The sequence below is a fragment of the Leguminivora glycinivorella genome, chromosome 4 (assembly GCF_023078275.1).
Source record: "Leguminivora glycinivorella isolate SPB_JAAS2020 chromosome 4, LegGlyc_1.1, whole genome shotgun sequence".
In the NCBI taxonomy this organism is placed as follows: domain Eukaryota; kingdom Metazoa; phylum Arthropoda; class Insecta; order Lepidoptera; family Tortricidae; genus Leguminivora; species Leguminivora glycinivorella.
The window spans coordinates 5,121,109-5,137,802 of NC_062974.1; the positions used below are offsets into that span (position 1 = coordinate 5,121,109).

The window sequence follows — 16,694 nt, forward strand, 5'->3', positions numbered from 1 at the left end:
AAGGGGCACTAATGATGATATTTATGACTTGATCGATGCACAGAATGAGCCACTGAGTAAGTACTTACCTATACTAAACCTTCATAAACCTAAATACTGAAACTCTGCCCGGTGGTTCGGTGTTAGGGCTTGCAATTATCCGTCCAATTCGAAATCCGGATGATTCGACTCGATATTTGAAAATCCGGATATTCGGATAAAATGGATATTTCGAATATTTTTTATTTTATTTAATAAATCTCATAATTAGTAACATAATTATGTACTACGATACGAAAAACACGTCGTAGGAAATTGTTATTTTATAATCAGGCTTGAGCTGTTGTTCGTAACCTTAATGTTAGGTTAGGTTACTTAGTTATTTCATTCTTGCCTTTTTTAGGGTTCCGTAGTCAACTAGGAACCCTTATAGCTTCGCCATGTCTGTCTGTCGTCCGTCCGTCCGTCCGTCCGTCCGTCCGTCCGTCCGTCCGTCCGTCCGTCCGCGGATAATCTCAGTAACCGTAAGCACTAGAAAGCTGAAATTTGGTAGCAATATGTATATCAATCACGTCAACAAAGTGCAAAAATAAAAAATGGAAAAAAATGTTTTATTAGGGTACCACCCCTACATGTAAAGTGGGGGCAGATTTTTTTTTTCATTCCAACCCCAACGTGTGATACATCGTTGGATAAGTATTTAAAAATGAATAAGGGTTTACTTAGATCGTTTTTTGATAATATTAATATTTTCGGAAATAATCGCTCTTAAAGGAAAAAAAGTGCGTCCCCCCCCCCCCCCCCCTCTAACTTTTGAACCATATATTTAAAAAATATGAAAAAAATCACAAAAGTAGAACTTTATAAAGACTTTCTAGGAAAATTGTTTTGAACTTGATAGGTTCAGTAGTTTTTGAGAAAAATACGGAAAACTACGGAACCCTACACTGAGCGTGGCCCGACACGCTCTTGGCCGGTTTTTATGAAATGACTTCAGTTGCCCATAAGATATATGATTTTATTTTTATGTAATTTTGACTAATATTTGATATTAATGAATTTTAATGCTAGAGACATAATCTGATTGCCATATGAGGCAAAACGTCATGTTGTGATCGTTTAGATCGAATATTACCTAAAAAAGGTATTACCTACCTACTCCTTGTTTAAATATCAGATTGCATTTACGAGGTTTTCATTGCCGATTTATTCAAATGCAAAAAGAACTATGACATATTACAAACACCATTTAGCTTTGTTAAATAACAAGGCTGAATGATCTTTCTCTCTAATAATTTTCACCTCTTATCTTTGATGACTTCGTGACTCCATTCCAGTTACACTTGGGACTCTCGGGTAGACGTTCTTAGCCAGAGGGCCTTACGTTACGTATACAGCGAAAAAGTTTTGGTGTTGCAACACTTGCAACCTATTTTGAAAGGATAAAATGTAAAAGCGTATCTGCTTAACTACTTCATCTTGTTCTGCAGTTCAATACTAAACAGGTCTTCCGCCGCGGGATACATAGAAGACTTCTTTTTGTCAGAAAATTTGAACAGTTTTAGTTCTGTTTGCAATTTATTTATTTATTTATAATGTATTCGGATGCTAACAATAATGAAAGTGCAGCGTTTGATACGGTACTCAGTGTCACTTGATTGATTGAGTTAAATTGATATACATTTACATGAGATTATCCACAAATATTCATGAAAAAAACCCTGCCTGCTAAGCCGCGGTCCCGGCGGATTCGAATCCCGGTAAGGGCATTTATTTGTGTGATGAGCATAGATATTTGTTCCTGAGTCTTGGATGTTTTCTGTGTATATAAGTATGTATTTATCTATATAAGTATGTATTCGTATCGTCGCCTAGCACCCATAGTACAAGCTTTGCTTAGTTTGGGGCTAGGTTGATCTATGTAAGATGTCCCCCAATATTTTTGTTTATTATTTATTTACTTATAGTCATACTTGTTATGGAGAATTTTTGGCCAAAAGCTGCACTTTTGGATGGAAGCAAGCCGCTTTGCATGGTGATAGTAGACATTATAGTAAACGATTTTTTCCGAGGATATCGAAATTTCATCTCTTAGGAAGCCGAGCGTAGCGAGGTGTTTTATGAAAATGAAAAAAATTCTATCTTTTTATTGTATCGTCTGATTTTGACAAAACGTATCTCAAATGAAAGGTATTAATTTTTGTAATTTAAAAAAAATACAAAGAAAAAAATTTAAAAGAAAAGTAAGAAAAAAATAAAAAAAGTAAATTTCCGTCTCGCACTGAATAACTTCAAAGAATGACAGACAAAATGTACAATGTCGATATACAAGTTTTTTTTAATCGAAGACAGATAAATTTTTAGTTGAAAACTGAAGACCGCATCGAAATCAGATCAGCATTTTTTAAGATACAAGTTGCCAAAGTTGGGAAAGATCGCTTTATATGGCCACTTTGAAATTCCTTTGCCAGAAAGTCAGAAATAACATGTTTTTCTGACACAGAAAAATACATAGTAACAGTACACATCAAACTAAAATTAAAAATTACGAGGATATTATAATTTCATCCCTTAGAACGACGAGCGTAGCGAGGTCGGTTACGAAAACCGAAAAAAAATCTCATTTTTTTGTACGTCGTCCGATTTTGACAAAACATGTTTCATTTGAAAGGTATTACTTTATGTAACTTAAAAAAAATATTGAAAAAAATTGAAAAAAATGTAAGATTTAAAAAAAAAACCTTAATTTTCGTATCACACTGAATAACCGCAAAAAACGGTAGACACGGTGTATAATTTCGATATATGATTTTTTTAAATTAAAGACAAATAAATGCATGATTATAAACTAAAAACCGAATCGAAATCGAATCAGTAGTTTTTAAGATGCAAGTTGTCAAAGTTGGCTTAGTTTGTTTATATGGTCGCTTATAATAGTTATAATATAAATTCCTTAGCCAGAAAGTCAGAAACATTATATTTTTCTTACAGTTAAAAGTATGCATAGGTAATAGACATCATTATAAACATTTTTTTACAAGGATATAAAAATTTCATCCCTTAGAAACCCTTACAAAGACGATCCAATAAAAAAAACTGCCTTTTTTTTGTTTTTCGTAACAGACATCGCTACGCTCGGCTTTCCAAGGGATGATTTTTTTATATCCTCGTAAAAAATTGTTTATTATGATGTCTATTACCTATGCATACTTTTAACTGTGAGAAAAATATAATGTTTCTGACTTTCTGGCTAAGGAATTTATAAGCGACCATATAAACAAACTAAGCCAACTTTGACAAATTGCATCTTAAAAACTACTGATTCGATTTCGATTCGGTTTTTAGTTTATAATCATACATTTATTTGTCTTTAATTTAAAAAAATCATATATCGAAATTATACACCGTGTCTACCGTTTTTTGCGGTTATTCAGTGTGATACGAAAATTAAGGTTTTTTTTTTTAAATCTTACATTTTTTTTCCAATTTTTTTCAATATTTTTTTTAAGTTACATAAAGTAATACCTTTCAAATGAAACATGTTTTGTCAAAATCGGACGACGTACAAAAAAATGAGATTTTTTTTCGGTTTTCGTAACCGACTCGCTACGCTCGTCGTTCTAAGGGATGAAATTATAATATCCTCGGAATTTTTAATTTTATTTTGATGTGTACTGTTACTATGTATTTTTCTGTGTCCGAAAAACATATTATTTCTGACTTTCTGGCAAAGGAATTTCAAAGTGGCCATATAAAGCGATCTTTCCCAACTTTGGCAACTTGTATCTTAAAAAATGCTGATCTGATTTCGATGCGGTCTTCAGTTTTCAACTAAAAATTTAACTGTCTTCGATTAAAAAAAAACTTGTATATCGACATTGTACATTTTGTCTGTCATTCTTTGAAGTTATTCAGTGCGAGACGGAAATTTACTTTTTTTATTTTTTTCTTACTTTTATTTTAAATTTTTTTTTCTTTGTATTTTTTTTTAATTACACAAATTAATACCTTTCATTTGAGATACGTTTTGTCAAAATCGGACGATACAATAAAAAGATAGAATTTTTTTCATTTTCATAAAACACCTCGCTACGCTCGGCTTCTTAAGGGATGAAATTTCGATATCCTCGGAAAAAATCGTTTACTATGATGTCTACTATCACCATGCAAAGCGACTTGCTTCCATCCAAAAGTGCAGCTTTCTTTTCATAACTAGTATGACTATTATTAAATAAGGTAGTAGTGCCACTCAAGGAGTAATTTTTGATATAAATCACTTTAATATCGTAAATGTGTTAATTTTACTTTAAAATTTGTTTTCCAAATGAGCTTCTTAAAAATTGCAATGGTATTTCTGTCATTCACAATATTCGAATTATTCGTTTTATCCGGATTTTAACGTGCAAATTATCCGAATTTCAAAATCAGCGGATATATCCGGATTACAATACAAGCCCTATTCGGTGTCACTCCTAAAGTAGGTACTTACAGGCGACCGTACCGACATATGTCAATTAGGGACGCAGTTATTTGTAAAAAAATGAGAAAGCCTTATACGGTCAACCGGGGTGGCTTTAAAACGCAGGGGTGACTTTGAAAATTTAGTTTTAAAGTCATACTGTAAGTAAATTCGCGATTTTCTATGGTAGATTTACAAGAATATTTATTGATCTATTATCTATCTACTAATTACATGAACAGTTTCAGTAAATAATGAATGATGTTAATTTTAAAGCCGTTCAAATACCATCAAAGTAACCCCAAATTTTCCTAAAGCCACCCCGGTTGACGTAGCTCTCCCGCTCTTACAATCCCGTACTTGTTGGACCTTGGTCGGTTTGGTCGTCTGTAGACAGTGTAGACACTAATACACTCGCCAACTACAGTTGTGTATTCCATGTAGATACACCAAGGGCCCAATTCTCAAAAGCTTGTAACTTATTGTAATAATTTTCTAGAAATGTAAGTACATTATGCAAAATAAATAAGATATTTTTATTGCAGATAAAAGCTTTGACATAGATGATGAAGATCTAGCCTTCAAAAAAATATATATAGAGAAAAAACTACCCCATATCCAAGCGATTCTGATGACCTTGAGTTGGATGTAAGTGCTTATAGTGTGAGAAAGCTGTATAAAATATAATCTGCACTAATTTGTATAAATATGTGTGTTACTTAATCTGTGTGAATTTGTAATAGTGATATGTTTTTAAATGTTTTTAAGGACCAAGATGCAGTCCTTGAGAGAGCACAACCCATGCAATCCATTTATAGTGAACCGGAACCGGACGCGATGTGCCCTTGTTCATGCAAGCGTAATATAGTTGCAGTCGTTATAAGAAAAAGTTAGAACAAGTTCCCGAAGAGAATTTACGGGCTTGTTTAGAAGATCTCGAAAATAAAATAGAAAAATATTATTAAATGTGTATCAAGATTATGTGTACTCTATCATAATTATAGCTTCAGTGTAAAAGTCAATCATATTTTGGTACATTCGTTAGTGAAATATCGTTATAAAATAAGGGTTATTCCACTAGTCAGAGTTACCACTAAGTTGTTACCAGTGGTAACTACAATGTTATTTTCCCATAGGCAATTACTGGAAAGATTATATCATAAGATTCATAAGTTTTGTTTTATTTTATACACATGTAAAGCATGACCAGAAATATATGACTACGCGCCATGTAGCGGAATTTCATTAAAACTATTTTCTTCATAGTCATCATACTATACTGAACTGTCACTCCATACATCAGAATAACAGCGCACTCCTGCCTGACAATAGTTATTTATATTTCTGGTCAGGCTTTAGTTTCTTAACCATACTTACCATATCCAACGCGATCAATGTTATTTTCACCAAATCTAATGGCAACAGCTGAGACTGTTTCCTCACCTTTAATTGATTGGCCTCAATGGCCACTGCGTAAGAGTCGTTAGAGGTGCACATTGACTTGCCTAATATCAAGGACGATAGATACCGGGACTGACAAAGCCCATACAAAAGTTTACCTCTGAAATGTCCCATACATTTCCGAGCGATTATTTCCGAAAAAATTAACAATATCAAAAAATGTTAGTAGTAAACCCCTATTCATTTTTTAATACCTATCCAACAATAGGTATATCACACGTCAGGGTTGAAATGAAAAAAAAATCTCTCCCCACTTTACGTGTAGGGGGCGGGCACCCTAATAATGTTCTCATGCAATGATTAGTTGGTTTCGACTTAGCTTAATATATTTTTTGTTCTTATTTATGGTGTCTGTATTTAGCTCTGCCGTGAAAAATATTTAAAGAAATAAGGAGGCCGTTTCATCATCGCCACCAGTACAAAACAAGGTCCCACGTAAGAAGAAAATAAACATCGACGACTTCGATACAGGCACAAGCTTCATGAATTTTAGGCTGTGTGGAAGTAGCAAGTCTTCAAACCTAGCTTATTAAATTGTCATTCTCTAAAACCATGCTTTAATTTTCTACAAATATTAACGCGAAACGAAACCCAGTACTCGCTGTCCCGATTATACATGACGTCGGCACATTATTGCCATATGAAAACGATTTGTAGCGACACTCTTCCAGGGTCAAATAAAAACTTGTCAGGCTTTAGTTACTAAAAAAATCCGGATTTAATCCGGAGTTCGGATTTTGCCCTAAAAATAATCCGAAAATCCGGATTTTATATTATTGCAATCCCTAGGTATAACCCAATCCTTTCAGAAAATATTTACTTTACCACAAAATTATTTTAAACTTTCTTTTTGACATCGAAAAGGCTTTAGTTTTTTACATACCGAATAACTTTATTTCGGTATCATGATTCCTTTTAAGATAATTACATTATGTATAAGGTAAGGAATAATATTTAGAATACCTAAAATATGACAAATTTGCATTCTATTCAAATCAGTACGAGTATACTTCACGGAGTCCAAAACTATACGCAAATCAGAAGTCCAAAACTAGAAAAATATAGATAGAGACTATAGAGAGCGATTGCGGGCGCCGGTCGGCTCGAGCGCGAGTACTTGCGCCGCCGGCGTACGCGTCTGTGTGCGTGCGCCACGCGCACACACAACTTTACTATACAGGGCCTCTCTGTGGGTTCCGCCCCCGTCAACGCGACGGCGATAAAGACCTAAAAATCTGAATTCGTGCTTGCCTCCTGTATCGTCTTAATCCTTTAATGATTCCGTTAACGTGAAACTTTAAGTAGACAGGTTTTATGAAGACAATTGGCCGGTGAGCCCTACAATTTTAAAATTTGCCGCCCTTTATACATGGTGTATATTCTATGCTGTTTCTTCCTATCCTAATAGTTTCAATATCAAGCATACACTATCACTGCACGTTCGCTGTTTATACGCCGAAAGTTGCAACTCAAGTAAATGAAGTAAACAAAACAAACAACCTACCTTCACCTTCATTGCCGGCCGCGGCCGGCCGGCTAACCGAAACAGAAATATACATGAACTTCGTGTGAAAAAGAGACAGCGAAAGGCGGCTCGTGCGTCGGCGAAAACGTTCGGCTCTGGCGCTCGCTACAGTCGCTATACCTACTCCCGCGCGGCTCGGAACGAAATAATATTGGTTTTAGAACGCTAAAATTCTGTTCGTTCATTTAAACGTTACTGTAAGGAACTGTTCTTTGAGGGAACGAAATAAGAACCGAAACCGAAATTATTTTGTTCCCACTGAACAAAATTTATAATGAACCGTTCGTTTAGGGAACGATATAAGAACCGTAACCGAAATTATTTTGTTCCCATTGAACAAAATTTATAGGTAACGGTTTAAGAACGATATCAAATGGTATTTGGGAACGGGTTCCGATCCCTGCGGCAATTGTTTTTTTATGTGGGCCACGGTCGCGGCGTTTTGCGAAATCACTATGCGAGCTGCCTCATTACTGCTGCGCCTACTTTTACTTTACACTCTCCTAGCGAACCTTGCCGGGGAGACGCGAATGAGATTCGATCGAGTTGGACAATTTAAAAGCGACGAACTGGAGAAACGTACATATTTCCCAGTTCACAACTTGGAGAATAAATGTCCAATTTTAAGTATAAATAATCTCTCTGTAAATAGTTCGATCTTCTAGTCTTCAAAGAACATTCATATAATTCATATTCATAAGAGCTTGACATTCTTGACAGGTATCTTATTTATTCTAAAACAAATGGACAGTGTCCGCTATTTATTTAGTATCTGCCTCTAAGGTGGTTTATTTTCGGAAACATTTTTTGGATTCAATATCTACGACGAACAAGTAGAATCCAAAAACATGTCTACAGAATATCATAGTGGAAATCCACATACAGATTCTCGGAAACCTTTTAGACATGGTTCTTTAGCCACATTAGGTTTGTGCTTCGTATGGAAAGCCACATTGACCTAAGTCGGCATTTCACGAATTTAACCTTCGTCCTAGCCTCATATCTCAGTGACATTTCTGACCCTTATCTTACCCAGAATATAGCTGAACCTTCTTAACTTCTACCTATCTATAGCTGAAACTGAACACAAGTTTTCTAAATGTGAGAATATCTTAGGATCATTGTAAAATTTAAGAACTTATTAAGCATTTGGCTTCAAATGCAATTTAATTATTAAGCGATTGATCTATTTGTGAAGCTAAGTATGTACAAACGTATGAATTCAGAGCTGTGATAGCCTGGTTGGTGTGCGATGTAACTGATACCGTAACTCGACGCGTAAACGCAAAGGTATAGTTAGTTGATGCATTGCAACTAGTAATCGTTCTTCTCTCCCATGTGATGCCGTGGGAAACGCGAGGCGAACTAGTTTTCTTTTCTTTTATTCACCGATTAAGCGTTAGGTTTCTTGCACATTTCTTGCTCTTGCTTAATAACATCATCAGCATAGCTATACGCTTTCAACTAGCCGACTTGTCGTAAGCATTAACATGTGCTCAATGAAATTAGGTCATCATTACTATTAATAGTTAAAACATTTGTTTCTGCAATGTATTTCACCAAGTCTGCTACGTATTTGTGTTATGGACAACGGTTTTAAAGCTGTAACTAGCACACATCACACAAAAAATGTAATTGAGCTTGATGGCCTATACTTTGAACTAGTGAGTTATAATTACTAGCAAATTGCACCTTCGATGTAGGTGATCGCGGAGAGAGTTTATGGATATGCATATAGTGTTAATCGCACCTTGCCACCCCGGCACGTTGAATGAGCCTATGAGAGGCTATGAGCTCATGAGGAAACGCAGCCAAATTATAATTAGCTCACTGCGATGCGTTAACAGGTCAATGACACGCACAGCACGCGACCAAATGAAACTGTAACAGGCTCAACAATACACCAATGTTAGGGTGTTTCATAATTGTATGGGAAAAATAAAATTGTGATATTTTTTCTGACTTCGCTCGGCTTTCGGTTCTAGCTTATCTTAAACGCCTATATACCAAATTTCAAGTGATTTGGACGTTGTTTAGAGGTCGCACTGGATGAACAGTTTGAAAAAAAGTCGCTAAAAAGTAATGTTACTCAATTTTATTTTCAAATAAAACAATAGAGTAGTTGTAACTTATTTGAAAGTAAAAGTAAACTTATTAAACTTAAAATACAACAGTTGTAACATCCATTCTTGATAAAATAAGTCATCATCATCATTTAGCTTACATGTGTAAGCCGCAACCTTATCTTTTGTTCGCAAGTAGTAACGCATTTTCTGTGATGTTCGACGACTTTCAGCGAGAACCGTTTTGCTCTTCATCTTTGACTGGAGCGATAATTTTTATTATTAAATATATAGGTATACTTACTCTTCTTTGCAGTATGATAGACTATTGTTAGACTATCGACCAAGTCTGGTGTTAGGGGTACAATAATCGCTAACATCCTGGACATTAAATAGTTCGAAGACAAAAATCAAAAAGGTAAGTAGGGCCTATATCCCGTTCAATATACTTAAGTCAAAGAACGATCTTGTTTTCTTCTTTGTCGTCACATTCTTGCCAGAGTGGTCGTGGTCGTCACATCAGGGGTGGTAGCAAGCTTAACAATGCATCGACATTCCTTACGCATTCGTAGAGTGGGCCACTAAGTGCAGCCTTGACTTGGCTGGTCCATCGCATCTGAACCTTGTCCAGGATACTCTTAGCTTTCTTCTGCAGCACCACATTTCTAGGAAATCTATCTTCTTTTTCCTTGAAGTCCACGTCTCAGCACCGTAAAGAAATATGGGAAAATTGTGAGATACTAATACCCTGACAAGTCGCATTTTAATGGCATTTGTGATGAAGATTCTCCATATTTTGCCGAGCCGGTCCATGGCGGACCTGGTGATAGCCAATGTGCCGCTTGATATCATCCACCTATCCTGTTATCAGTGCCCCGAGAGGGCCGAGATACCACTGCTTCATGCCAAAAACAGGACAAAAAACCAAAAAAACTTGTTCCTTAGAAGGAAGTCGAGCGTCCAAAAAAATACCATAAGGAACCTTGCCTAGAAACTAAATGCCACGTCAACTAGTATTTTTTTTTAAAGAACTTGCTTCAATATAAAAACTTTTCATTAAAATCACTTTTAAACCACCTACTACAAAAAGTTACATAAGTTTTGTTTCTAGCCTTTCCTGCGCCCATACTAACTTCTTCAGACAAAAGTTGCCATAGTGTGCGACCTCTAAATATTGTCCGATTTCCCTGATTTTTGGTATATGGGCTCTGTATAGGTGTAGAAACAAGAAGAAAAGCGAAGTCAAAGATAAATCAAAATTTTGGAAAAATGAAACACCCTAACCAATGTATTGTGATCTGCTGCCTTTACCACCTGACAAAATGACTAAGCTCACGGTAAACTGGTGGACATGGTTACATATTGGCAGTTGGCCATATATTGGTTGTCACCGATAAACGGTGCTTAAATATTACTCGGATTAACCGTTAAGATAAGTTTTATGCCTTGATATTTATTTACGTAATTCTAGTATAAAAAGATGCATCTATTTTTGCCTAGAACAACATTTACGAATAAAATTAGAATCTAATAATAATAATTTTTCAGATTTCACTTTTGACCTCCAAAAGTTTCATGAACAGTTTTATTTTAGAAGGCGGTATTGATTACCTACTCCAATTTGAAAGTTGTTATCTATCGTCATGTCTACGTGCCGGCTCTGTTTTTAGTTCAGTTGGGCGCTTGTCAACAACTGAACCACTTTCATAGTTTTTGGTTATTGAACCAGCCAAACAACTTCTTTATTGTGTTGATTAGCTATCACGATTCTATTCAGAGTGCCTTTTCCAACGTTGAGCGGACCTTTTTTACATGTTCGCCTTCGCTTTTTGCTCGTTTTCGGCGGTTCGATACACTTTCGTTGGGTCGGTCGCGGAGCGTAACCATGGCAACGTATTCGATAGCTGCAAAGCGATATCTCCATATACCAAGTACACAATGAGTTTAAAATGTATGCACCCAGGTTACAATGTTGTGAACTCTAAAATGTGACGCCCGCTTAAATTAGACCGACGCAGATGAGTTTGCTTTTGAAGCCGTGCTAATTGTATACATCCGTTGGGAAGAACCTGACTCTGGATTGACATTTGAGTTTCGTTTTAAATTCTATGCATATTTAACAAGTCAACCCTTTTCATTAATGATGGTTTGAGCGAATAATGAAGAGTGAGACAATGCTAGAGCACCCTGAGGAACTCCTAATTATAACGAGCGAGGGCAAGGTCGCCGACCTTCCGCACGCTCGGGCTAGCTGCGTGCACCTCGGTTTCTCCCGAGACAGGGTTTATAGAAGGGGACACGTAGGGAAAGGTTAAATTTACGAACTTGTAAAACGTGAGCAGTTTGTTGGACCTAATAATAAGATATAGTAAAGACTGGGCAGAAATCCATTGGGAATTTCAGATAACTGTATTTTGATCGCATTGGCATAGAAAAAAGAGAATGTTTGAGAAATTCTGTGACATATCTTCGTAAGCTGCGGCATAATTGTAAATTCTCTTTCGTATTAACTGATGAAGCCAATATTCACCAAAAGCACAGAAAAGTTGAAGTTTCGTAAAAGCCAGAGGTGATATTGCCGTGAGTCACAGAAAGCGTGCCGCTTTTTGATATGAATGCCTTTGACGCGCACAATGATGGGAACCTTTCGTATTCATTCGGTAGCAGAACAGTAACGCATTAATCTCAGTCAAATGCTAGCTATTTGGTATGACATATGGGCTTTTGGAGAAATCTACTTTTGGATTGTTTTGTGCATCTGAATTACGAGTACTATTCCTTCTGAGTTGCTTCATAGAAAACTATTATTCTCTGAGTGGCATTCTAAAGTTCGTTAAGTCACGCTAAGACTTCGTTCGTCCGTAATCCGTAGTCTGTATTTGTCTAAGCTTGTAAATCTATAGAATGCTAAACTTGCTTGTATTGATTTTCATAACTGACAAGAGCATCATGCTAAAACTCGGTATCCATATTTGTTTAACTTCCGAAGTAAAAATGTACTATTTCTGTTTTTAGTTTACATTTCTAACGAAAGATTTATTTTACCGTATCCGAAAGTAGCTATCGTAAAAAAATAATGTTGAATGTATCGCAATATGTTTCCTGCATATCGAATAGAGATTTGCGTATGTGCCGGGCCCCTATTGTGATAAGGTCGTACGCCCCAACGCGGGCATTATCCCAGCAACAATACGCGAGAAAGCACCGTGTCATCGCAATCGTTCTCGCTTTCACGATGCCCGAATATTATAATGTTCACTTGTGTACCTACTTCCACTATTCAGTAAACTGTTTCCTACAAAAAACTAAGTGGGAGAACATTAGGTATCTAGACTCTAGAGCAGCTAGTGGTCTATGTTCGAAATCGCATTTATTTGTCGCCTAAACCCTGCGAGAGCTATATTTCTTTGTTACCGCCGCTACAGAACGGCCCTGGATGTGCAACATTTTACGTTTTCCTTCCCCGGGAAGTTTTTCATACTTTGTAACTGGCAGTAACCACGATTTTATGATTTGAACCGAGGCACCGAATACTTCATTTTGCTCCGGAATGTAATAGGTTACAGTAGACTTTCATACTCGCTATTTAATGCTATTATTGAGGGGGATCATTATTGCCCCCATTAAATAACACATAAAAAGAGTCCGACATATAGACATTCAATTCGAGTAAATTCTGGCAACCTTCATGATCATTAATCACTGAAGGCAGTGAAGTATTTTCCGGAATCGATTGAGCCCCGAACACGATTAGTTGATGGAACTGTATATGTTTTCAATTCGCTGCCAATGTATGATGAAATAGGGTTTAAGAGGCAGGCATCCTCTTGGACTTTACGATCGGTTTGCGGTTTTACGACTAATATATATGGCTTCTGTTGCATCTAAACTGCTTAAGATCTGTGCGAATCTAGTTCGTCCTTTTGTTTAATTTAAAAATTGCTATAAAGAGTATAACATATTTTGGTTTCTGCTACGAGCAATTTCGCTACCTACCTTTCATCTTTTAGTATTTTTTAAATTCCAATATCGCCTCTAATAAATGTTTACCTAAAACCAGACATATCTAACTCCATATAGACAGATAAAATCTAAGAAAAAAACGTACCTCAGTACCATACAGAAAAAGGTACGGTAGCTAGATGGCGCTAATATTAATATTTGACATTTTAACACATATCGAGCTAAGAATATGGACCAAATTGTCAAAACTGAGGTTCAAATGTTTTAAGCCTGTGTCAAGAGATGGCAGTTTATGCACTGTGATTACACATTTTACTTCGACAGTAACTCTCTATAATACTCGATCCTCTTTGCCTAAAACCTACAAGCGGCCAGCTGTTGTTTTTGCAATTAAGCCAGTCAGGTTCCGTTTAATATCAACACCTAAACTTTCCCCGGCATCCCAACCTTGCTGTCTAAACACATTACGGCATACTTAATGCGTCTAGCCGACCTCACTCCAGACCAGACACCTCCGTAGAGATGAGCCGTATCTCCCGGCCTTTATTTTTTACTCTTCACATTGTTTAATTTGTTAAGGAGTTCCCTTTTTGCCTTTGCACATATTTGAACGATTAGCTTACCTATACCAATAACTTATCAGCGGCTAACCCCAGTTTATAAGCTGGACGAAGGCTGATATATTACAACACACTTTTCATTATAATTATAGAAAGTAGGTACTAAGCTAAGCTGGCACTGATTTCGATAGCACAGACTGTGAAAACGTAAACGTCTTAGAAGTTTGATGTATGAAATGACCTGAGTAATGTGCTATCAATATCATTATTGTTGACCAGCTTGGTTCGACTCTCATTTAAAAGTAAACTACAGTAGAATCCGGTTAAAACGATCACGTTTAATACGATTTCCCGCATTATACGCCATTTTTCGCCGGTCCCTACAATTTGAGACTTGTTTTCAGACATTTTTTCACGGTTAATACGACTCGCGTCCCCGCTTAATACACCATCTAAAACCACCTATCTTGCATTACTTTACAACTTTATTTATGCGGGTAACAAAAATCGGAACTAATTGTACTGTACTAATTATGCGATTCTGGCGACACCGCCACCCGTAAAGATAAATTTTTAATTTGTCGTCCTGTCAGCGGTTAGTACGATAATTACTATCTACCTACATACACTTCGCTCATTATCACTGCTGCGGTGTTGAGTGTCGGTGTTGAATTTCTGAATTATTTGTCCCATCTTTTTGGTTCAGTGATCTCAAAAATAAGAAGAAAAGCATTATCGCTCCAAGAAAACGTAACCATATTAAAAGTTTACGATGAAAAATCACAATTATTTCACGTTTAATACGATTTCCCGTATAATACGCTTTTTTGGCTGGGTCCCCTCAGAATCGTTTTAAGCGGGTTCTACTGTATTTAGCACAGGCAGACTATGCGTCCAGTCCAGAAAATGTCATTTCTCACTTCGCCACTGCATAGAAACAAAATAAACGGTATCTTTAATGTTTGCCTTTGTTTTTACCCCGTCCACAAGCCATTTAATCTCGTTGCCTTTTGCATACATTTGAATAGGTTGGCACAAAAGCCAGGTTTCATCGCTTTATGCAGTGTCAGAGATTATACTGAAAACTGTTTGTGCATTAAACTGCATTTATTCCCATATTTTAAACCTTTTGAATATTTGGCACTGACCTTCGTACGGTCAACCAATTTGAATCATAGGCCACTCTAGAACCCTGTCTCATTTAAAACGTGTTATATTTGCCATAAGAAGTCACATTGAAGTTTACTGTGCAAAGGTTCTACAGTGGCCTAGGATTCAAATTGGTTGACTGTACCTTTATCGTCAGTTTTAATGGAATATTGTATCATTTGTATTGGAGACTTAGTAGTTGATTTAACGTAGGTGTTGTTATTGTAGGTAAAGCTTGTATTGCAGTATTGTTCGCCGTGTAACAGCTGTGTAAATGAGGTTTAGAATTAACCGCAGATACTGTTGCTACCACAGTGTCGATTTTACGTATGATGGAGATAAATTACAGTTACAAGATTTTAGAATGCCTGTTTAATTTAAATCCGAAAAACTTTGGATACATGGAACTCATTTCATAAAAAACTCAATAATGTAAATTTTTGTACCGTCTAAATGAGCCCTTTTCCATGACTCATAATTTGATATGTCAGTGTCTCATAAGAGGCCAAAATGAGGGATTATTCTATGACTTCTTTTCTCCTATAAGAGTTTTGAATGATTCACGGTTATTTTCATTAGACTTATATTGACCGTATTCTTTTCTCCTTTCGAGCTTGATCATAATCTGATTTCACCATATTACCATGTTTGTACTACGAGTATAGTACTATGTCTGTTCTAACCACTTGTTACCTGTGAATTCCAGGGCGCATCCACTCCGCCATCGTGTCCGGCGTCAGCCTGGAGACGCGCTCGGTCACCGTCGAGTGGTACGAGCGCGGCGAGACCAAGGGCAAGGAGGTGGAGATCGACGCCATCCTCGCGCTCAACCCGGAGCTGGCCGGTTCGAGGCACACGCCGCACCTACAGCCTATGCCTAATAAAATTACCAGGGTAAGCTCTTTCGATCTCATGCTCGCCTGGTACTTTGACTAAGAAACCTCAAGCGGAAAAACATTGTGACGCAAGTACAATGCGACATAACAGTGTGAGAAATAGAGGGCGCCACTTTTTACGTAACTGTCACATTCAAAAAACCAAAATCATTTTTTTTTATTTGTTTAAAAAAGTACAGTTACATTTTTGATTTAGTCCAATTTTATCTCGTTTTTTCCATTTCAAACGTAAGCGATTCGGATCCAAAGAAAGACAATGTGTTCTTGTAGAATGCGTCACAAAGGTTTTCCTCTTTTAAGTAATGTTGAAAGAAAGATGCATAGATATTTGTATGGCGTGGTTGTAATCTTATCTACTGCCGTAATAAAATTTTACACTTAATAGGTACATTACCTACATATGCAAAACCAATATTAACACATACATTTTTGTTGCTAGTGTCATGGAAATTGGTGTCTCCCGATTTAAAAAATATTAGTCGTGCTCTATTTGTAAAGAATTAGCATACACAGATACACACGTGCAGGGATGCCGGAAGGACCCTGATCCATAAAATTGAGGCAGGTCTTTGTACCACTGAACCGTATCGGGCTCAGTCAATGACCACGCTTGCTTGTCCAACTCACATACTAACGCTT

General features: G+C 36.6%; 1 protein-coding gene across 4 annotated transcripts in view; it reads left to right on the forward strand.

Moving 5' to 3' along the window:
• The window catches only part of LOC125225110 (kinesin-like protein Klp10A), a 102,203-nt gene that overhangs the window by 31,163 nt on the left and 54,346 nt on the right, over positions 1–16,694 (forward strand). For all 4 annotated transcript variants that reach the window (XM_048128665.1, XM_048128666.1, XM_048128667.1 and 1 more), the window contains exon 2: positions 15,866–16,053. In XM_048128665.1, coding sequence (XP_047984622.1) covers positions 15,866–16,053 — 188 coding nt within the window. The remainder of the gene's footprint in view (positions 1–15,865; positions 16,054–16,694) is intronic.